The sequence below is a fragment of the Fundulus heteroclitus genome, chromosome 22 (genome assembly GCF_011125445.2).
Source record: "Fundulus heteroclitus isolate FHET01 chromosome 22, MU-UCD_Fhet_4.1, whole genome shotgun sequence".
Classification (NCBI taxonomy): domain Eukaryota; kingdom Metazoa; phylum Chordata; class Actinopteri; order Cyprinodontiformes; family Fundulidae; genus Fundulus; species Fundulus heteroclitus.
This window is the reverse complement of record NC_046382.1, coordinates 18,728,858-18,753,224: the sequence shown is the minus strand read 5'-3', so window position 1 is coordinate 18,753,224 and position 24,367 is coordinate 18,728,858. Positions and strand designations below refer to the sequence as shown.

The 24,367-nt window shown below is 41.3% G+C and overlaps 1 protein-coding gene across 3 annotated transcripts in view; it reads right to left on the bottom strand.

The window, feature by feature from the left end:
* Positions 1-2,984: 2,984 nt before the first annotated feature.
* slc35f3b (solute carrier family 35 member F3b) overlaps positions 2,985-24,367 on the bottom strand; it is an 86,241-nt gene continuing 64,858 nt past the window's right edge. For all 3 annotated transcript variants that reach the window (XM_021314712.2, XM_036126663.1, XM_012859184.3), the window contains 6 exons: positions 18,699-19,038; positions 12,575-12,794; positions 7,268-7,393; positions 5,411-5,603; positions 5,218-5,307; positions 2,985-4,302 (listed from right to left, as the gene is read on the bottom strand). In XM_021314712.2, coding sequence (XP_021170387.2) covers positions 4,061-4,302; positions 5,218-5,307; positions 5,411-5,603; positions 7,268-7,393; positions 12,575-12,794; positions 18,699-19,038 — 1,211 coding nt within the window. In that variant the 3' untranslated portion in view covers positions 2,985-4,060. The remainder of the gene's footprint in view (positions 4,303-5,217; positions 5,308-5,410; positions 5,604-7,267; positions 7,394-12,574; positions 12,795-18,698; positions 19,039-24,367) is intronic.

The window sequence follows — 24,367 nt, the reverse complement described above, 5'->3', positions numbered from 1 at the left end:
TTTTTTATAATTTGTATTTGATTTGCATATGTATTTGTGTATTTTGCACTTAATAATTTTTTTAATAATGTTTGCTTTGTTTTTCTTATGTGTTCCTTGTTCCATTCCCTGTTCGGTTTTTGTAAAAAAAAAAAAAAAAAAGAAACAATTCGGCTAGTATAATGGCAAAGTCTTCTCTTGTTTATGATGTGTACACCAGAGGGCGCTAAAATCTGAATCGATAATTTTAACTTTCTAATAAAACACATTTTTAGTACAAGATTATTTGTATAACAAAATTCACCTTATTATTAAGGATGAAAATATTTTTTTCCAGTCCTGTTTGAACAAATAATAAAACTAATAGAGTGCATTCAGACGATACAGATAAACATTACGCAATGATATATTCCCGGACTTCGGAGCATATCCGATGATGACGTCAAGCAATACAATGGAGAAAATGTGAAACGCATCAATTTCTTCCAGAAAAGTCTTCAATATTTTCTATACGATATAGTTTAACATTCTTTAATGATTTAAGTATAGAAATAAGTATTCAGTTCCGTAAATTCCGACCCAGAAGTTATTATGTTCGCGCGTGATCAAATGAGCTGATGGACGGATCGTGCTACCGGTACGGATCGGGTAGTGACGGGGCTCTCAACTCTCACGCAATGACCGTGTGACACATGCATTTCCCTGACCGCACACACGGCACACATGGCATTCCTCACGCAAAAAAAACAAACAAAACAAAGCCCGTCTGGGCTGCGGGTGATGCGTTAACAGCACTGTCCATTCTAAGCTCAGTCTAAACCTTGCCTCCTGCGAAGTTGTTTCAGTGTCATTCACAGCTTGTGGCCATCAGTAATTCCTGTTGCAGTTAGTTTTAACAGAGCAGCGCAGCAGGAAGACCAATCAGTTGTAAATAGTTTTGGTCTTAACTTTATTCAGTGATTATTTGTACATTTTGGGTCTGTTTCATTTGATCCACTCATGCGGGTCTATCTAGAAACAAAATATGATTTACAAGAATAAAGCAGACAGCTGGAATGGACTCAGGAAGATGGAGTTTTGGTGTTAGCAGACAGAACTAGTGGAGATGAGCGACAATCAGAGCAAATTGTACTTCGATTAGAAATCTGGAAACGTCCAACTGAGCTGTTTACTTGTTTAGTAGGTGCAATATTGAGTGTAAATTTTGTGAATGGAGATTAAACAGACGTGATTCTCCTCATATTAGGCAGTCTCGGTATGCTGAAACAATAATGGGAAAACAGTTGTGTGGTTTTTTTTTGTTTGTTTTAACCCACTAACTGAAGAGTAAAGTGTTGACACTCCTCTTTCACTTTTTAACAAAGGTAAAACATTTCTACTTCCATGTCTAGTCGGTCGAGACAGAGTTGACTAGATCCACTTGTCCCGCATTGCTCCCGATGCAGGGAGTTGCCACAAATTCCATCTCAGGTGACAACTTTCCCCAGTGAAATCGACCCAACCCGCATGCTGAACTTTCCATAGAAGTTCAGAGGTCTGCTAGCCAGCTCAGGGTAGCAAACAAAAGTAGAGAGGAGACCCTCTATTTCCTTCAAACATAGGAGATTAATTTAGACTTTACATCATAAATTGTCCTCACTCCTAGCAGGTTAACTTTGATATTTCATTGTAGCCAAAGTAATTTTAAAGTTATAATGGGCATGTGTGTTTCTCAAAGCTTGTTATGCTTTTACTAGGCTGCTAGCCAGATAGTGCTAGCCTAGCCTGCTAAGGGTAGCAAAAAAAGTAAAAAGTAAAGGAGACCCTTTGTGAAAATTCTCTGATTCATAAATAAATTAGCCGATAAGCCCCTAAATACTCCCAACATAGATGCAGAGGCTTTAAACGAATTTTTGGGGCAGACACCAGAGCGGAAGAGGAGCACTGTGTTGTTTATGTACCTCTGAAATGATGAGTTTTCACTTTAAGACAAAAAACTAGGGGATCCTGGACCCACCCAGAGTTGCTTTGTCAATGAGCCCTTAAAGACGTTCTGAATTCATCGCCGGGATAAAAACTAACTCCACTGATGAGATAGAAACAAGCTCAGCTTCTAAATGGGCGGCAGGGGCAGGTCATGTAAACCCTTGGTGTAGTTATCATGCTCGTGTGGATCAATCACACCAACCCTAGAGATTTTGTCGAGATAGCGAACCTTCGGAAGAGGGTCTAGCTTGTCTCGGTACAGTCCATCGCTTATCTCTTTAGTACAGTGAATTTTTCCAGCACTATGCGTCTCTATCTCTCACAGCACAGCGTCTGAATCAGCAATGTAAACAAAATGGCGACCGCATCCTACAATGCATTGCAGAATCACGTGCCCTTTTGAGCTGCATTGTTAGGTGGAAGGAAATGGATACATAGTTGGTGGAAACACTAAACATCACCCTGAACACAGTCCAAAGCATTTAAATAGAATTTAAGTGGGTGACTCTTGCTTCATAAAAAAACGTCTCCCCTTCCATCTAAAAGACTTCTTCATTTCTGAATGTTGGTTGGACGTATCATGCTTATAAGTCGTAGTTGGAATAGTCACTATGGGGCTGTTCAGGTCATGAGTCCCTGACCTACTGTAACCTCTGTAGGGATCAAATATGGGTCTTTGCTTCCAAAAAAAAGGGTAAAAAACAAAGCAACTGGACTTGTTTTCCGTAGTTGAAGACGTTTCGCTTCCTCTCCCGGAAGCTTTCTCAATTCAAAAAGTCTGGAGTAATGATGAGTAACAAGCTTTATACCATTACCAACCAAAGGCCTGTAATGGCTTAGATAACATGCAAATTCAACCGAAACAGGACCACCCCTTAGTAATGGGCGGTCGTTAAAGCCATTAAGCCAGTAGATTCCTCTTCCGGGAGAGGAAGCGAAATGTCTTCAACTACGGAAAACAAGTCCAGTTGCTTTGTTTTTTACCCTTTTTTTTGGAATGACCATGACCTGGATGACTGAGAATCTTCACCAGCATATGGGTCTTTGCTATTTGACGATAAAAAATGTCAGTACTAATACTAATACTTGAAGGTTTTTTTCCCCCGTTCATGTCTCATGATGTGAATGGCTGTAACACCACCTAAGAAGATGAATCAATGCTGCACCCTTAGTGTTAGAAAGATGAAACTTGAAGCCCCACTCCCTCTATGCAGGTTTTTTTTTTTTTTTTTTTTTTATGTTGACGTAGATGGCTTCTTTCCCTCCCATCACAAACCCGTAATCTTCAGAAGAAAAACCTTTTGGATGAGAGATGACACATCTTTAAGAACACAAATGCACCCAACATGTTTTAGATTAAATTGAAAATCATGTATCCTTTACCTTCCAGTTTAAAATTATGCACCACTTTGTTTTGATCTATTATAAAAATTCATTGAGGTTAGTGGTTGTAATTTGACAAAATCTGGATTTTTTTTTCTCTCAAGAATGTATTTCATGTTGGCCTTAGCATGCTTGTGGAACCTTGGTCTCATGAAAGCCCACACCCACCTTAATATGGTAAGAAAAAAAAGCCTCTTCCCTTCAAATCGCGAAGAAAGGCCTTTTGAAAGGATGTGTTTTTAGCTTCAATTAATCCTAAGGTGATCAGACAGATCCCTTCACACCAAATGAGTCCATCAGGCGCACAGCTCCCCGGCCAAGGTGTGAAATACAGCTATTTACAGTACAGAAAAGGCAGGTATTTATGATTAAATTAAACTTGATGGGCTTTCCTTGGTTCTCAGCCGTTATTCTTTGGATCAAAATGTGAGTAAATGTGAACCTGTCGAATTGATCAGGCAAACTGGCAAGTCTTTTTAGGATATGATGAACCAATAGAGCCATTTGAAAGTTGAGTAAGGGTAAGACCTTATGTCGATTAACCTCTTTAAGTAAGAAAGAAAGCTGTTGATAATGTTATGAAATCCTATACAATCTGAGGCTCCTGCACATCTCTCCCTCTGCTGAATTTCGTGTCACAGAGCAGTCCAAGCCAGTGCAAGCTTTGGAAAACGCAACGTAGGCCACCAGCCAGATCCCGCGTGTTGATGTTCCCCCTTTGGTTGCAATGGAGTCAACGTGCGTATGTTGAGAGGGAGGTCCTGCCTCTCCCTCTCCAGTTGAGACTCGTGTTTGCGGCGGTCTCCCCAGCAGCCTCGGCCGGGTCGTCCCGTTTGCGCAGCTTCGTAGTGAGCCGGATGATGCACTGGTCCCAGTCCTCCGGTAGCAGCAGCATGAGGAAACCCAGGCAGATGATGAACACGGCAATGAGGCGCACCGTGTTGAAATTGATGTCACAGGTGTAGAAGTCAACCACTGGAGAGAGAAAAATCCCACCAAGGTGTTTTAATACAGGCAAAGACAACCTGAGAAAATACAAAAACAGTTTTGAAATGATGATTTCTTGCAATTAGAGAATCTTTTTTTCTCAAACCAACCTGACCATATGATATATTTTGAGGCTTAAAATAAGATAATTAGATATAAAGCACTTGAAATAAGATGATGGAGATGAGTTGTTCCTATTTTAAGGGCAAACATTGTATTCCATTGGCAGATCATTCAAACTTGCCCGCTCAAATCAAGGACAAATACATTTCAAGAAAATTTTACTTACTTTTAGTTCCCTTTTTGGAGTGTATTAGGTTTAGGGCCTGTTTAGGGGGAAATCACTTTGTCAAATAGGGCCTGGCTGATTTAGATTTTTTTTCCCTCAACAAATAAAATCACCATTTGAGAATAGCTTTTTGTTTTTACTAAGGCTGTCTTGAATTTATATCAAGTTTATAGATCTGAAATTACTAGGAGAGGGAAAAAAACACAAAACAGAAGAAATCTTTAAGGGCTCAAAAACATTTTTAAAGAGGTTATAAATGTGTGCAAAATATCCACACATGGGAATTTTGATTCTATGTTTCTATGTTTAGTGAATGCACTATACTTTAAAAAAAATGTTGGACCTACTAAACCTCTCTTTCAAGGTCACCAGGGAAAAGGCATTGAATTATATTTGTATAGTACCAGATTGTTCCACTAGGTGAAGTATTTCCTTCCATCATCTCTGACATCATGCCCATTATATGTTTATGTAAATTATAACTAAAAACACTTTAACTGACGTAAAAAAAAATAATTAATTTACAGGAATTCTCGAAACGCCAAACCCACAAAATATTAAAGTGTGACAAAACTCTCAAGGGTCAGCAGTCGATGGAAGGCTGAGACACTTACTTGCATTTACAGGGACACTTAGGACAATGCCAAGGGAAATTAATGTTGGGTATGTAATCGCAATGCCGAAGTTGACGAGGATATTGAAAGCTGTTGGGAGAAAACATATTACGAACATGTTACACATTGAGAATGTGAATGAGAACCCCGAGTTTTGTGGGGAAAAAAATCTTGTATTTGTCTTCATTTTTACCGAAAAGCAAGGCTGCAACTCCACAGAGGTAGGCCCAGGGGATATCTGCAAACGAGCCAGTGTACTCCACATGAGTAAAATACAGGATTACTGGCACAAAGCTGATGAAAACAAAGTTGGCGCTCCCGACAATGCTCAGGAAGAGTGCAGCCTCTCCAAATTTGGCACTGCCCAGGACCATCTTGAAGAGCACCTGGGGAAACATGGAGAGTGGAGATATGGATATAAAAAAAAAAAAAAACTCCCTCCAGTTTCTGGAAGCTGAAGGGTGTTGCAGCGGGTTTACCTGCCAAATACCTGCCACGTTATTGCGGTTGCTGAGTATCAGATTAGTCAACAGAGACAGAACTGCCCACAGGGAGGAAACTCTAAAAAGATGGCCATCTGTCCCTTTAGATCAAAATTTCAACCTAAATCCAGCAACCCAACTAGTAGACATCGCAAACCCCAGTCAGCTGGCTCTCACATTTCATACAACCTGCAAAGAAACTCACATTTCATCGCAGTGGCATAATCTCAGATTGAGGGATTTAGGAAAATCCAACATTTAATTTATTTACATTTATTCAGTGAAGGAAAATGTAAAAAAAAAAAAAAAAAACATAATGATTGTTTGTTTATTACTATAAATTGTCTGTAGCCGTGTGTGTCTTTGCCACTGTCACAAACTCCCCATTGTGGGACAATAAAGGAATTTCTTCTCATCTCTCTTATTTTATTGGTACCGCTGCTGCCGCTACGCTGGACAGCCCACTTTTGCAGCCTTTTGTATTTTCCTCTGACATCCCATAAGGTGGCAGAAAACAGATAGAGGGAACTTTGACCTTTTCTCTTTGCATAATCTCTACATCGTCCTGCTTGCTTCCGGATGCCCTCTAAAGCTCACCACCTGCATATTTTATAGGATTTGGATCTGGGTAACATAGATAGCCATGGAAGAAGGATCATTTTGTGCATAAACTATTTCTGTATTTTCTATTAAAAATCTTGCAGTACAACAAGGTTTAGGTGGACTTTGAAAGAGAAACAGGCACACAGTTGTCATGGATTGAAAGCCTTTGTTAGGGGGTGTCAATAATTTTGCTCCTATGGTTCATATATATATATATATAAATATATATATATATATATATATATATATATATATATATATATATATATATATATATATATATATATATATATAACACATTTTTTGCCACTGAATGATGGACTACAGTTGGATTTTTCTACATTTTCTTCAGGGTCTGATCATATTGCTGTAGTAAATAATGAATTTATTTCGAGGCTCTTGACAGGGCCGGATTATCCATAAGGGCCAGTGGGCCAGTGCCCAGGGGCACCAACCATTGGGGGGGCACCACATAACACATGCTTTAAAAATATATTTTTCATAAATGGTTATATTATTTACTTGAAATTGTTGAAAGACCATGCATTATTCGTTTTGTGAACACTGATGTCACAATAATAATAAATGATAAATAAATCAAGATTTTTTTGATTTCAACATTTTAAAATGAGATATTTGAATATTGCTCACTGCTCATATGCCTACATGTAGTTGTGTAAGTTAGTAAATAGTAAATTACATTACAGTAATCCCCTTGATTATGTGGGGGGGGGGGGGGGGCTTTGAGGTATAGTGCCTAGGGGCACCACATTGTCTTAATACGGGCCTGCTCTTGATCTCTTCTCTTCAGCAACCTGATAACATACTAAGACAGATTTTATACTTAAGCCAGAAGAAACCAAACATTTTTAAAATGTTTGGTCTCTACAGGCTAAAAATATCAATAAAAGCCATTAGAGTTATTAACAGTTTGTGTTTCGATTGCATGAAAACAGATCGCCTACCTTGTAGAGCGCTGACATTGAAGCAGATGCCACGACCAGAGTGATGCCGATGACTGAGTGGCTGTGAAACCCATCAGCGTAGGTCATCATGACGATGCCTGCTATGGCCAAGATAGCCGCAACTATCTGTTGAGAGACAGAGCATCAGTGAGTGATGGATGGGGGCGACCCATTCCCTGCCGCTCGGTAACTAGGACTCTGGGTTTGGAGCACCAGCAGGTTTCACCTGTTCTTCACTTTGTCTTGGAGAGAAGCGATCCAACACCTCATAAAACTAGCTCTGCAAAAGCTATAATTAAATGGCTGGATTGTTGCTTCTTTTCAGCAGGCGGCTCATTTTCGGTTCATGTTTGCCTAAATCCAAACAGTCATGCTTTACAGATTCTTAGGTTCACGATGCAAGAGCTACCAGCACGCGACTGGCAGCTTCCACGGCGCGGACATTGATTTCCATTACGCTGCCATCCTGATTACAAACCGGCATGCACCAACCTCCATCCAGCAGCCCCCACGCACCTCTCCCCCCCCTCCCTGCCTTTATGATGAACATGCCTCCAAGATGACACCAGATCATCTGTTTCATCCCACTCGCAGTCCTCCTGGGTGTGCCAGAGTCAGCGCCCCTAATTTGGGCCTGTCACAAAACGTTTTGTTTTCATACAGGGACAGTACGACCAGGAGCGTTTAGCCGGGGAATCAACGGCGGGTACGCGGCGCGGCCCAGCTGAGTGGATTAGCTCTTGCGTTAAGAAGGTGTCAGGAAGATAAATGAACCGTGTGTTTTTGCTTGGCCATGCCCCGAGGTACTTTTTTTTCTGGCACAATTGGTCTTTCTGCACCGCAGGCTGCCTGTCTGTCACAGCAGCACATTTCATTTTAGAGAACGGCGGTTTTGCCCGCTGGATCAGCAGCAACCACAGAGGTTTCAGGCGAAGCGGTGTGTCAAAAGCTCAAACAAGAGCAAGACTTTACCTATACTGGTAAAAATGGTCTTGGATGTGGCTACATATGACAGGTATTTGGAAATTAGATTTTATTTTCTAGAATAGGATTTTACGTATGTGATAGATCAACGCAAAGTGGACCGAAGTTGATGCGAAAAGGAAAATAATACATGGTTTTCAGATTTCTTAGCAAATAAGGTTGACTGGACTCTATAAACTGCCCTTAGGAGTCCATGTTGGTCCTTTGCATATTCATGTCTCAGAATGGCCCACCTCAAAGTCCAGACATAAATCCTGTTTAAAATCTTTGGCAAAGACCTAAAGTTGCTGTTCACAGACACCTCCCTTCTAATCTGAACGAGCTAAGACTATTATGTAGCCAAAGCTGCCTCTACAAAGTATTGAATCGAGATGCACACTGGAATTCTCCTAATTTCATTTTTAACATAGTTTGAAAACCATGCATCTTTTTCCTAATTCTTAACAGATATGCACTATGTTGTGTTGATCTGCATCATGAAATCCCTTCACCTGACAAAATGTAAAGAAATGTCAAAGCCAAAAGCGAAGAGAAATGTGGATAAATGTTTCACTAAAGCTTATACAGGATGCAAGAGCATCAGTATGTATCTAAAATAATGTAAATGTCATGGAAACATATTTATCAGGCTGAAATGTTTTTTTAAACATTTAGTATTTAACACCATCATATTATTTCATTTACTAATAATAACATATATGAAATCTCACTGATCAATAGAAATTTCCAAAGGGTTCTCCTGAACGTTAAAGTTTTCTTTGGTTTATAAAAGATAAAACAGCTATGTTCTGCAGTTTATGTGCATGATTTGGATTTCTAAATCCCTGTCTGGTCTCTGAGGGAATGTTTGGAAGAATTCACGAGAGTTGGCCCAACAGAGCGAGGTTGGGTGCCAGAAAAAAAAAAGCCTCATCATAGGACCGGACGGAGAGCTGGAGCTTCTGCCTCATGTTCCATCAGGTCTTTCTGATGGATGTTTAGTCATTCCTCTGTGAGAGTTCAGAAAATCTACCTCGCTATCATCTCCACACCAGTCTGACTCAGCGCTCACCCACACAGAAGGTCGCGTTTTTACCAGGTCTGCATTAGAGAAAATGATTCTGCCGTTTTTTTGTCAGAAGCCTTTGTTTGATTCCCCAGAGGACAGAGAGTTCCTAACATGCCGGATAAGAATATAACCGTCTGGAACAGTGTTTTCCTTCAAGGTCGGAGACCTGTACTTCGTCAAAAAAGGGATACATCAGTTTCAACCTTACAGGAAGAGACAACTCCATTTACAGGGAATTTTCACTAAACGTTTCAAACATTCGATCATGACAAACGCACCGCGATCGCATTTGGACAAAAATCGAGAGCACAAACTGTGAAACCGAATTTTATTAGTGCAATCTAATGCCACCTGAAGGTCTTTTGCATCAGTCTTTGCAAGAATAGTAAAGCGTTTGCATCAGTGTACGCACAAGTACGCTCAAGTACTGCTTTTGCCTACGTTTCTTAACCTTAGATGTCATTGCAAGTTACTTTATAAGGGAACAGCGAACACGAATCCCTTTGCATGACATGAATCCAAACGCAGCTCACACAATAGGTTCTTCTAGATGTTTCATATCGGAACAGAGAACAGTGCCATCTGACCACGCCGCTGCCACCGGAGAGTCCCAACAGACCGCAACCGCGTCCCTAGCACCTGTCTAACGAGGCCGTACTAGCACACCCCCTTCCTTCTCTTTCTTCTGTGACAGACCCGCTGTAGATCCCCCCGCATTGCCGCAGACTTCCACACACTGCAGTCCCCCACCACCAAAGCAACAGAGCGAGAGGCAGACAAGCAGCGCACTCCCTGTTGCTGTCGCTTACCGATGCTTTTTATTACAAATAATGGCGGTGGAGAGTGGGAGTATGCATGAGGGAGTGATGGAGGGGGGGGTTTGGCAGTGTGTGGAAGAGAATGAAAAAAAGGGAAATGCTTTCTGCAGAGAGCAAGAGGAGCGCAGCGGTCGAACGAATCAGAGCTTTGCAATGGGAAAAGAGAAGGGCACGCTTCAATCTCCAACCCTGACTTCTCTGCTTGTCTCTTCTCGTGCCGGCAAAAACATGATGGGACCAGACACGATCATCGGTGATTGAACACGCTGTCACAGAGTCACTCTGCTCCCTAGTGCGGTTGATTTAACTCACACCGTCAGGTCTGAGTCAAGTCAGAGCCTCTTGTAGTGTCGGCTTCATCGGAGGCAAAAGGTTAATTTACTGCTGACCATGAAAGGAGAGTTAAAAATGCATCTCACTTGAGTTGTACAGAAGCTCTGAGAGACGCAAACAGAAACCTATAGCCCACTGAAGGTCCTCCCGTTATCTCATGATGCCTTTAGTTGTAATGCAAATGGAGAAAAAAAAGACACATAGAGAGGCTACACTCCCTTTGTCGCCGCTGGACATTATCAGATGAAGATAACCTAAGTGAGTCTCTCTGTGGTGCTATAGCAGGCTAAGTTTGCACCTTTGATACGGGGCAGCCGGTTTAAAATCCCGGTTGTGTCAGGAAGGGCACCTGGTGTAAAAACTCTGCTAAGTCTGGGAGCGAGTCGCACCCAGACTCCTAAAGATAACCCAACTAAACACAAAAAAATTTCAAATTATCACCAACCGTTTTGAAACTGAGATTGGTACTGTGTCACATGCAGGGCTACCTGTACTGACATTTGAACTAGAAGAGTCAGAGCTCACCTTAACTTTTTTGTAAAACATAAAAGATTTCATGCTTTTGTCATTTTTCTATATAAATGCAGGTGTGATTAAAAAGGAAAAACAATAGGATAAAATACAATTTTAGATGCAGCTCACTGGTTGTGCTATTTTTGGAGCAGGCTTGAGGGCACCACATGTGGTCCTTGGGGGCTACCCGATGCCCACGGGCACCATGTTGGTGACCCCTGGTCTAGAATGAGCAGAATTTCTGATTTCATCGATTACAGCATGTCGTGTACATTTGGCAAATGTGAAGCAGGTCTTTGCGTTCATTTTGGAACGCAGTTTTTACCCAGTCTCGTTCTGATTGTCGAGGCTTGCAACGCTTTAGATGAGTGGTTCCCAACCCTGTCCTGCATGTTTTAGATGTGTCTCTGTTCCAGCTCACCTGATTCAAATGACTGCGTGACCTCCTCTGCATGCCATCAAGTGCTGAAGAACCTTCTTAAGCATCCATTCATTTAGGTTAGGTGTGTGGCAGCAATAAGACACCTAATGCAGTGCAGTGGTACTTAGGAACCAGGGTTGGGAACCACTGCTTTAGATCATGTTCTGGGGTCTTTTGTGACCTTTTTGACTTACTGATGCGCTCTTTGAGACGTTTTGGTTGGCTGGCCACTCCTGGGAAATTTACCTGCGGTTCCGTGCTTCCTCTATTTGTGAATAACGGTTTACTGGAGTCCCAACACCTAAGAAATGGCTTTCTAACCCTTTCCAGATCTCAGATGTCAAGAACTTTATTTATCATCTATTCTTAGATTTATATGGATTTGGACATAATCTCAAATGAAGTCATATTCAACTTTGTCGGACAAGTTTTATTTAAGTAAGTGATTTCTTAATTCTACAATTCAGATAGTAAACAGGCCATGGTGTGGCTTGTGAAATGAAAGAAAATAAATGTTTTTTGGGAGTTAAGTCATGACTTAAGAAGAGAGTAATTACATTGTCATACCTGGCCATGTTGGTCTGAATTACAAGTTTCCCTTCACAAATCATATTATCTTCTGAAAAAAAAAATGCTTTTTATATTTACTGAAGTATGACAAAAAAACAGAACAAATGAAATCTTTAAGGGGATGAATATTTTTCACAGCACCGTTAGCCTAAAGTATGAAGATGTGATGAATGAAGGAAGAGAAACTACAGGATTGCTTGTACTAATGAAATTCCACGTCCCTTCTCTCAAGATCATGGAATAGATTTATTCTGGAAAAAACAACAACAGCCTATGTTAATCTTAAATCAGATAGATAAACTGCTGTGTCTATTTTTGACTATGCAGACTGTGTTATGATTTGGTCTTATTACAAATCAGGGAGAAACGTTTCTATAAAAGACAAAGAGCAGAAAACACCAAATTAAAAGATTAGGATCACTTGACTCAGTAGATACCACGAGACGAAGGCTTCACCCAAAACCGTAGACTCATAGCTGCTGATGGAAAAGTAGTTCAGCCCTTTTTGGGAATTATGTGAGTTTTGTCTTACATAAAAATGTGGATAAAACCTTGCAGCTTTCCACTTTTTCAGTCATCTACGGATACAAATCCATTTTCTCTTGAAAGCAGAAACTCACCCTGACCCCCATGAAGCGGTCTCTGAGTACAATCCAGGACAGCAGAAAGACGAAGGCCTTGTTGCAGCAGAAAAGCGCTGAAACGTCTGTTGTGTTGATCTTCCTGAGGGCCTGCAGGTACAGGTAGTTGGTGAGGATCCACAGCAGGCCAAAGGGAGCTACCTTGGTGAAGAACACCTTGGGGGTCAGCCCCTCATCCCCAAAAAATCTGCAGCACTCCCTGGGTAGAAACAAGATGAAGAGCACTGTGTTACTACAGGGCAACGATAGCTGGGGCTGAGATTTATGCACATGAAATGTTTCATATCACCAGACTCTAGCCTAAAGACTGACCTATAATGAGTGTTTTACAGTAATTCCAGATTTTTGCCCGACATCGTACTGTGTCAGGAGGAAATAAGTAAACTTTGAGGAACACAGTAAGACTGCCAAAAGCCACCAATAGATACAATTTCTCCTGTCACTGTGAATAAAGTTGAAGCTGTGCTCAACTGCATTGCCTTGCACACAAATAAGACCCCTTGAACTTGTTCATGGATTTCCCTTTTCAGAGTAAAAATCTGAAAAGTATGGCAAACGTTTGTATTTATGCCTATGCACTCTGATTCCACTGAATAAAATCCAGTTTAACTATCTGACGTCAGTTGTCTTCAGAAATCGGATAATTAGTAATTACAATCCATGTTTGTGTAAATTATAATATAAATGCAGCTGTATTGTGAACGCCTCAGAGGTTGGTTAGAGGAGATTAGTGGGCAAACAGCATCACAAAGACCGAGGAACACACCAGACACATCCGGGAGAAGTTGCATTAAACAAAGAAGCCAAGACGCGAATAGAAACTCTGGAGGAGTGGCAGAAATCCAAAGCTCAGGTGGGAGAATGTTGCCAAGAAGACCATCAACCAGGTCATTGTTTTAAAAATCAGAAATCAGGAGACCACTGTCGAAAGAAATGTGTAAGAATTTTTTTACGTTTGCCCCGAACCATGTGGACGATACAGCAAACACGTCAAAGAAGGCGCCTTTGTCAGAGGAGAAAAAGAGGAGAGCAAATTTTATTCACCATTCTTCCTGTGTTGGAAATTAAACACAGAACATACCATATCCATGGAGCTACACGGTGGTGGTAGCATCAGGCTGCGGGAGTGCTTTTCTTCCCTGGAGGAAAGCCTAGCCTCCATCCGAATATCCTTAATAATAGCTCCTAGCTCCTGTTCCTTGACCTTTCATGGGGTCAACAGTAAGAACTATCATTGGTAGTAACAGAGCTTCAGACTGCTGTGCTGAATTCAGACAGCCTTTAACTCCGACGTCATTACGTGACGGAAACACTCATGGACGATGCGAGTCAAATCCGGGGCTAAAGCCTTCCGAAAATGAACTACAAAGTGCACACGCTCTTCTCTCTGGTCATTTTCGTTGATTTGGGGGCTGTGCTGATACGTCATCACACAAATTATTGTGGGATACCTTAAGGCTTCTTAGCGCTGGTAAGGGACGTTGCAGGGTTCCTAGGAAAAACTAGCCACGGGAGGAAGTATACAGGTGACTTTTCCTACCTCTTTCCTTACTGACTGAACTGTTCGGACAGCACTTACGTTGATGCACTTCCGCTTTGGCTAAAGAGTCCTTGCTTTCTAAGGGTATTTGGATTGAGCCCTAGATACAGCTAAAGACTTGAGACTGAGGTACTACATACAGCCAGAGCTGCAGTGGGATGGTTCCCATCGGCAGGGCCCACATATTCCAGACCTCAAGAGTGGAGGAGACTTGTGACCCATACCTTGGAGTAGTGCAGCCCTGTTTAACTGACTATTAAGTCATTTAAATGGGGACACATAGTAACAAAAAACGACCTCTACAAACACCACATGGTTTTAATGGATTTAGTTTTCATCTCTTCTAACATTTATAGCATACATTTCATCAAACATAACATTTTCATTCTTTGTTTAACTGCAAAAGAGGTGATTTAAATACCATGGAAGCCGTGTGTTTGGGAACTACTGGGATAGATTAAATCATATTTATGAGCACAGACAAGGTCCAGACCTTAATCCAACAAAAAATCTTTAGCAAGGTTCAAACATTGAAGTCCCCAGTGGCTCTCGACCCAATCTCATTGGAAACAGTTTGAGGATCTTCTCCTTCACAATTGTGCAGTACTTTGCATTGGTCTGTCACATTCAACTACAATGAAACACATCAAAGTCTGATGTGACAGAATGTGCCAAATGTGCCAAAATGTAAAATAATGTAAATTAATTCAGGGAGTATGGATACTTTTGCTCAACACTGTACCAGTTCTTTTCAGTTACCTCTGTTTTCACATAAGTCGATATCTATAGGAATTATCTACGGACTTGTCACGTCATTCTCATGTAAGGCTTAGTGGGTAGATCTGTTTCGGAGCTGCTATGGAGCATTAAATAAACATAAAAGTGGATTTGATGAGAGGAGAAAGTTTCTCACAAGAAAAAAAGTCTCCTTTAATCAGCATGTCATGTTAAAATGCTGATCTTACTTTCTGAATGAACTAAGTAAGTTTCCTGGGCGTGTTTCTTTGTCGTTAAGATTGAGGCTCAGGTCTGGGCTTGATCCATAAGAGCAGTTTCCAAAAGGGTTGGCTGGGAAAGTCTCAATAAAAGCTGACAGGCTAGAAATTATTGACCTGAGTCTATTGGGAAAAGTGTCTACCACGCACACTTCAACTACATGATCTGTTTTATAAGATGGCATGCTGCTCTGCTAAGATACTAACAATGTATGCGGGTGGAAATCCCCATCTTTGACATCACATAAAAGCTCTGGTGGGATTTTAAGAAAAAAGAGGTTTGTGCCTCACAGTTTCAGTTCCGTTTTTTTAAGAGAAAAATACCAAGCAGCAAATCAAGTTAAGCTTGCTCCACTAAGATTTCTGGGACTCCATTAAATGTGGAATCCTCTTTTTTTTAACACAAAAAATATTAGTTTCTAACTTTCATGCATGGCACTGATGCGAGCCCTGCTTTATTTGAAATGCCACAGTAAGGCAACAACAATAATAAACTTTAGGTTTTCTGCACTTTTCTCAAAGCGCTGTCAGAAAAGGAGAACAATAAAGGAAAAGGTGAAGTCTCCTGGGTTTGCACCTCACATACAGAAATACCTGCTTCCATCAACATTTTTAGTTGCTTGTCTCTATAAACTATTTTGCTAATGATGATGAAACAGATGCAGATTTTACACTATGGCAGATTTTTTTTAAAAAAAGGTTCTCTAGCTGTGTATTTGCTATTTGCAAATATCAAAAACATCCATTTGTACCTTCTTATTCAAACTGCTTAACCTCTATTGTGCAAATGTATACTGATAAACAGATATGCAAAATTCAAACACTTTTCTCTTGTCTGTGAAAAGATTTAGTGAGAGCGAAACAAAGTGACACCTCCTTAAAAGTTTTCGACCAAGTTAAATGAATAAAAATCTAGATTTCCAAACTGGATTTGCTTGTTTACTAAGTTTTAAACTGTATTTCTTGTATCAACAACTTTCTATAGATATACAAAGGAAGTGCAGCGGGAAATAATGGCCGAGACCAGCCAGAATTAGTCTCTGCTGGTCTTAAGGGTCTGAGAAGTAAACTAAGCAGAAACAAACTTTTCCCAGTCAGAGCAGATTAGCTCCAGTTGACGGGCTGCAGCTCCAGATCTTTGTCTGAGCCGTCAAAGAAGGAAGATCTACATCCCAGCGTCAGATCTACGCGGCTAATATCTCTTTCAACCAGCGTCTTGATCTCTAAAGTCACTCAGCTGGGATTAGAGATGACAGATAATGCTGCCAGATGGACTGATACTCACTACAGAGAAGCTGGCTTATATAAAACTACTTCTTGCACAGAAAGAGAATACAGAGTATTGCAGAAAGTATTGGGTCGCCCATCCAGATCACTGAATTCAAAGAATGAAATGGCCACAGGTGGGCAAAATCCAGCACCTGCACACTCCGGCTGCTTCTATGAATATTTGGCAAAGAATAGGTGTACCCAGTGTGGTAACGTGACGGGATGCCACCAGTGCAATAAGCCAAGTCATGAAACTTCCAGCCAACTGTGAATGGTATTATACCAGAGTGGGAGAGGTTGGGATGGGAATCAACTCCTCCATGAGGCGGTGAAATCTCAGAGCTTCATGGAACTTGATCCAATGGCTGGGCAGCAGCATCCAAGGCAAACATGTTGCAGAGTATTGGATAAAGAGGCGGGAGGGATAAAGAGGTGCTAGGGACAGCATCACCGGATCGTGAAGCAGAACAAACATGTTCTCAGGGGTAAAGAAGTAAGTTTGGGTGCAGAGGACAGATTATGCTGCAAAGCTGTTTTTCTGCCGTTGGGTTTGGTCCATTAGTTCAAGTTAGATGATCTCTTAATGCTTCAGCATCCTGAGACATTTTGGACGATTTCATGCCAACATTACTGAACTCCAGTGCACAACGCAAGGCTCTTTAAGACATGGATGAGAAGGAAGAAACTGAGTGCCTGCATAGAGTCCTGAGCCTATTTAACCCTGTGGATCAAGTTCAGTTTTGCCTGTCTTGTTAACTGTGACCTCTGGTTAGCGGCATACCATTGGTGATAAGATCAGAAATAAAAAAAATTGTTTCTTGGAAAAAATACAGGTGAAAGATGTTCATATCATCTTGAGACTCTCTATAAAACAAAAGTCAGGAATGTTTCTTAAATCTGATAAAACTTTTAGGCAGAGCAGAAAATAGTTCAATGGAGGATTTATCACAATCTCCAGGTGTTTGTTTTGATATCTTTCATGTCTAGTAGACTAGTTCTTTAGGTTTAGTTATTTTCTGCTGTTTACCCTGAGGTGTGTGTTTATATTTAAGTTCTTACATTTTGGTGAATTTTGTTCTCAGTTCCTTCTATGTACTTCCAAAAAAAGTAAAAAAAAAAAACAACAACAAAGCAACTGGACTTGTTTTCCGTAGTTGAAGACGTTTCGCTTCCTCTCCAGGAAGCTTTCTCAATTCAAAAGGTTACCTGGAGAGGAAGCGAAACGTCTTCAACTACTGAAAACAAGTCCAGTTGCTTTGTTGTTGATTTTTTACTTTTTTTGGAAGTACATTTTTGGAATGACCATGACCTGGATGACTGAGAATCTTCACCAGCATCCTTCTATGTACGTTTTAATATATTTCCTGTGTTTTCCTTCAGTATTTTGCTCTCTTCTCCTCAGCTCATTTGTTTCATTCATCCCAGCTGTTCCTCAGTTTCCTCCTGGTTAACTCCACCATGTTTTTCTCCAATCCTTCCCTGCATTCCCAGTTGGGTTCTGCTCTTGCCTCTGGTCTCTGCCACAGTCACCGTTTGGAAATATCTCCTTTCCAGCTCAGTTCCTGTGCTTCTAGCCTGACCTCCTTGTGCGGCACCATTTTTGGACGTTTTCTGAACTGATTTCAATTCTGCTCTGGTTGTGAGTCCTTTCTGACGGAAGCATTACACGATGTTCACGTTGCATATTTTATTTTAAAATTCATGTTCCTCTACCCTATACCTAAGTAGCGGTAAACTCATCTTATATCACTTTTTAGGGTTAAAACGTTGGACGTTGATATCATTGGATGTTTTAATGTAGTTAATTAACAAAAATCCTTTTTAAAAAGAAAATTTTTGTTAGTGTCTGACCTGTTTCTCACAGGGTAGAGCACCAAAAGACTGATGTGCACCGATATTTCCAAGCTTGGAGTTTCACCTCTGCAATAATATATGTGTTTACATATAAAGCAGCTTTTCTCTTTGTAATGATGAGGCTGAAAGCCCGTAAGGCAAAAACTTTTCTCTAATCTCTTTATCACTTTTGCCAAATATTTTAGACGGTTGTCTTGCTGGCAAATCCACTTTAAGACTTCACTTTTCATGCCGTGTTTTTCTGGTCTATTTCCAGAAAGGCTACGATTAATGGCTGGAAAGATGGTCCTATATTTCCAGTACTACGCTTTAATGTGTGGAATGTGCTCTAGGGCTTCAAACTTTGCTCAGTTTTACTTTTGACCTGGGTGAAACTCAAATCGCCACATCTGTCTTTTAAATTTGGACATGAAGTGTCTTGCCAACAGAGGGCAAACCTTCCAACCTCAGTCTCTGCCTGGCCGTCTGCCTCTCCGCACTCTTGCACCAATGGCCGATGTAGTAGACGGGGAAGAAGAGGCAGTTCCAGGAGGTGGCGAACCATGTGACCGTGAAGGGGGCATCGAACTGCTTGAAGGTCAGCTTGGCGAGCTGGGTGGAGCCCGCCCAGGACGAGCACACGCACATCACCATCGCAACACCCCACAGGGCCTTCCGCACTTGCACGGCTGTCACTTTGATGCAACAGTGTAGCCGCCGCCTGCCGGAGCTGGACTCTGTCCCGGCTGCCGGGGCCGACTGCGCATCTGTGGAGCCCACCACGTTCTCTCTGGTCCGGTCTTCTCCTGCGGAAACACAAACGCATGAGGTAAGTGGCTGAACAGTCGTGGTTATGGAGACGTCAGTCGGTGGACTGGAAAAAAAAAAAAAACATATAAATGTAGGAAAGTGAGTTAAAACTTTAGGTGCCTTGCAAAAGCGTTTATACACCTTGAACGTTTTGACATTTCATCACCATACATTACAACCCTCACCTTTCAATCCATTTTATGAACATTTTATGTGGTAGGCCAACACAAGCTAGAAAATTTGATGTGAAAAGAAAATGATACACGATTTTCAAAGTCTTGATAAGTAAATATCTCAAAATTTGGGAGTCCCCTGAGTCAATGCTTTGTAGAACCACCTTTTGTTGCAATTAGAGCCGAGAGGCTTTTTGGGCGTTTCCTGCTGGCTGGTGAAGGTCAGTCCCAGTCTAAAGTCTTTCACAGCCTTTAAAAAGTTTTTTTCTTCTGGATTTACCTGTATTTAGCTACATCGATCCATCAACGCTGACCAGATTCCCTCCCCTTACTGAAGAAAAGCATCCCCACAGCACCATGTTTCACCATGAGGATGGCGCACACAGGCTGAAATTTTCTGTCACAATGTTTCGCATAGGTCGAAAAGCTCCATCTGACCGCATGAACAGCTATACTTATAATTAGATCATTCACACACAGTAGGACTCCATAAAGTAGTTTGGGGATGCCTGATGGTTGTCAGATTATCTTTAGGGGTATAACATGGATGAATACTTCTGCATATCGTACCTTCCAGATGGCGTCTTAGCCAAAAAAGAAGAAAGAAAACCATTTATCACTTTCCTTCTACTTCACAATTATGCAGTGCCTTATGTTGGTCTTTCACATAAAAATCCCCAAAATAAACTTTATAGTTTGTAGGTAAAACCTACCAGAATGAGGGGGGAAAGGTGAGTTTTACAAGGAACGTGTTTTAGTTGTAATTATCTTTGCAATCAGTGTAAAGGAACATATTTTTATCTTGTGATCTGCGCCACACTTGCAATTACACCTTTCCAAATAAAAATAGCTTCCGCGGTTAATGAGAACTTGAAGGTAATCAGTCAAACGCCTGAGTTAAAAATATGATAATCAAGCCTGACAGGCAGCAGCCAAACGGAGGACAAAAGAGGACAGATCTGATATCTAATCCAAGACCATCTCCTCTTCTATCGATGGGCTGCGGGTGGCGCGTGTATTTGTAGAAGCCAACACACGCACGCGCATTCTCGTCTTACTATATCTAGTGAGGACCATGTTTTGACTTCCATTGATTTTCAGTCATTTTCAGCACTTTCTGTGCCCTAATCCTGACAGTAACCAGTGCACACTTAACCCTTACCTTAACCTAAATTCAATTTCTATCTCATTCCTAAAGCTTACTGTTAGCAAAATACAAAGTGAGGAGCAGCAGTATGTCCTCGCTCACAAAGGGTTCTCACTTCGATGACTAAGCAGGAACACACACACACACAGCACCTCCTAACTTTTCAATTTTTCCTGTCAAAATGTTAGCAGCCTCCATATGTCTTCAGTAAATCCTGGTGTCTATGATCCCACACACACACAGTCTGCTGCTTGGACAGTCTGCTCACCAAGCTATTTTGTTGCCTTTAAACTACCTTACAAATCTGCAAGCCCTCCAGATAGACTTTTTATTTCCAGATTCTTTATTTGTGCCACGTTATCCACACAGAAGCCTTTCATTCAACTGGGTTAACTTCTCGCATTTATAACTCATTCAACTCTTTCTCATGGCTATTAATCAAGCGTATGTCACTAGTAACAGCAACGGTGAAGTAAACCCGACATCACCTTTGTCTCACAGCAGCTTTTATAATAAGCCCCATTTATCTTCTGTGGCTTTGTTCAAAAAAGTTGAAAGGAATATGCCCCTGATAGGGTTTAATATAGTGTATGATGGGGCACCACAGGAGACTCAGCTGATTAATCTCTGCTGTATGCACCTGACTGAAATACTAAATGCATTTAAACAAGCTTCAGTGAGATAAGTATGAGTCTAACTTATATTAGGCCAATGCGGTACAAATTATCTTTTATGGAGGATGAACAGGAGATTCAACTCAATTACGGTTTAGAGCTGGTTTTCCAGTTGGAGGTTGCTGCAACATAATTGTTGGATCCATTGGAAAAGGGTGAAAATAAATGTATGTTATTTTAATTTCACACAGGAAAACGATTTTTAAAGTTTTATTTTAACTAAACATTTAAAAAATATTGGTTTTAACAAAATACATCTTGGGTTTACCAGGTATCCATGTCAACCAGTTGTTTGGGAGGGATAAAAGGAAATAAAAAACTTTCATCTGTACCATCAGAAGCATATATAGAGTCATCTAAATGCCACTTTAACTTTGGATTTTGTTCAGACCAGAAACAAACACTTGAGGTCAGTTTGGTGTGAAGCAAAGGGGTGAATAGCTCTGATGCCCACAGTAACATGACGGAGAACTTGTGATGCTGTGAGCATTTTTTTCAAGGGCCCTGGTAGCCTTATTACAGTGCATGGTAGCGTGAAGTACATTCAAAATACCAGCATATTTTTACTTAACTACCGGTTAGTGATCTGCTTGTAAACTGAAAATAATTCATGACTGGGTCTATCAAAAGGATAATGACTCCAAAAACATGTGGAAAAATTCTCCTCAGGGCACGACAGCAACCTTCTCCAATAGTGATTTCAGTCAACACATACAAATCCTGTTGTAAAATCTCTGTATTAACCCAACGTGTAAAACAATGGGTACCCCAGGTCTTCTTTTTTAAGCGAATCACTGAGATGCTTTAGGTAAGAGCTGCAGAAGGTGTCATCCATCATGCCTGATGAGGCGTATGACCTTGCCAGATGATCTCATCACAAATGAACTACCCCTATAAACCATAATGCTAATTCTGACTCCCCCAGGCTACAGCATGAATGCAAGCATAATTCACATGTTCTTAGGTATTACCGATAGTAGAGTGAAGAAACGAGTCTGTATTGTTTGAGCGCTCCAATCAGTGTTTTTTACAAATGAACACGAAAGCACAAAGAGCAATTTTGCCATCAATGACAGATGATTCAAGATCAGTGTCTGGTTTTACTCTGACATGAGGACTCAGCAAGCCCCTAAAGAGGAGTGAAAATAAACAAGCATGCCCACAAGCATGCCTCTATAGGTCCTGTGCACATGGATGAGAGTTAAGTTTCTCTATTCTGAGCTCCAAGCCTCTTTGTCTTGCTCTGAAGGTCATCTCCTGTCTCTGCTGCCCAGTTTTTTATCTTTCCTGGGAACCCGTCCCGCATCCTGCAGCTCTGACCACTTCTCTGTAATGCACCACAGCTTAATCTTCTAAATGCAACCCTGGGCCAAACCAACCAGCCCCCAGGCACGCTCAGGGACTCAGGTGGGCATTTCCAGCTGACACAACGATAGGGCAATAAAAATTACATTTATCTGCCCCAGCCACATAGTCAAGCTACCACCATAATGTGAAAATAAAATATAAGCTGGTATTTACATGTAAAAACCATGATTTTATTCATTACAGCTACTCTAATGTCATTGCAAAAGTACAGTGCCTTGCATTAAACGGGCATACCATTGAACTTTTTTACATCTTTTTGCATTATATCCACAAACTTCAATGTCCTATTATTGTGACTCATGTCTAGCTATGAAGTGGAAAGAAACAGAGCAAGTGTGTGGTTTGCATGATGCTATTAAATACATTCAATGGTATCCATTTGCCTTTGGAGGTCCACCTGTGGGTAAATTAATCTCTTTACAAACACAGTTGCTCTGTGCAGGCCTCAGCAGCATCATCAGGACAAGAGAACAGACCAGACAGGTCAGCAATAAAATTGTGGGGTAGTTTTTCTTTTCCTAGGATTATGTTAGAAAATATTATCTCAAGCTTTTTGAACATCTTACAGAGCACTCTTCAATTCATCTTCAGGAAATTGATAGTGTGCCATGGCTGGAACCCTATTAGGGCATGACCACACAATAAACTGACAGGCCTGACGAGGCTGAGTATATATCAGAGACACATTCAAGAGGAAGAATGGCAAGGAAAACCCCATTGTTGAAGAAAGCCATAAGAGGTCCAATTTAAAGTTTGCTACAGCCCATTTAGGGGGGAAAGAGGACATTTTTGGTGAACTCAGACTACACTTAAACTTTTTGGCCAACATGCAAAATGTTGTTTTTCGAAAAACAAACGTTGTACAACACCCTGAACTCAGCATCCCCTCAGAGGTGACAGTATCATACTGTGGGGATGTTTCTCCCCCCCCCCCTCCCCTCTATTGCAGAATGGGAAGCTGGTTAAAGTAGATGTGAAGATTTATGGAACCAAACATATCTAGATGGTCTTCCCCTAGCATGCATCAATATCCTCCTGGTACAACTCCTGCTTAACATGCTTACAGAACTTTTTTAATATCTGACAAAAGTTAAGACTGGGGAAGAGCCTTACCTCCCAGCAGGAAATCTACCATAAAGGATTTAGACCAAGGTATGTCAATGATTTGTCAGATGCATGTTGGAATGATACAAAGTCCACCCATTGTCTTCGGTTTATCCTAAGATGGTATCACGGGGGCAACAGGTCCAGGAGCAAACCTCAGACATCCCTCTCTCCAATGACATCCTCCAGACAATTCTGGGGGATCCCAATGAGCTCCCCCAGCGAGTTCTGGGTCTTCCCTGATATCTCCTCCCAGTGGGACGTGCCCAGAAAACTACCCCAAAGGGCGGCGTCCAGGATTCATCCTGATCAGATGCCCCATCAACATAAACTGAGTTCTTTCAATGCGGAGAAGCAGGAGCTCTACTTTGAGCTGCCCCCGGATAACAGAGCTCCTCACCATAAGGCTGAGACTGGCCACACTCCGTAGGAAGGGATCTCACTCCTTCGGTCATGATCCATACGTCATGGCTGTAAGTGGGTATCAGAACATAAACCGGTAAATCAAGAGCTTTGCCTTTTGGATCAGCTCTTTCTTTACCACAACCGGAGCCGGGCCGGCATTACTGGAGCTGCAGCCCCAATCCGTCTGTCCAACTCTCACTCCACCCTACCATCACCTGTGAACAAGACACCGAGATACTTAAACCCCTCCGCTTGAAGCAGACACTGACCTCCAGTCAAAGTCGTAACCTAAATTTATTTCATTACTGATCTGTGGCTTTTATTTTTAACAATGCTCTCTTTCCAGTCTGACTGAGCTTGAGCTATTGTGCAGAGAAGAACGGGCAAACACTTCAATCTCTACATGTAATTGAGTGTTACCCCCTGCAGTCGTAATTGTAGCAAAAAGTTACTG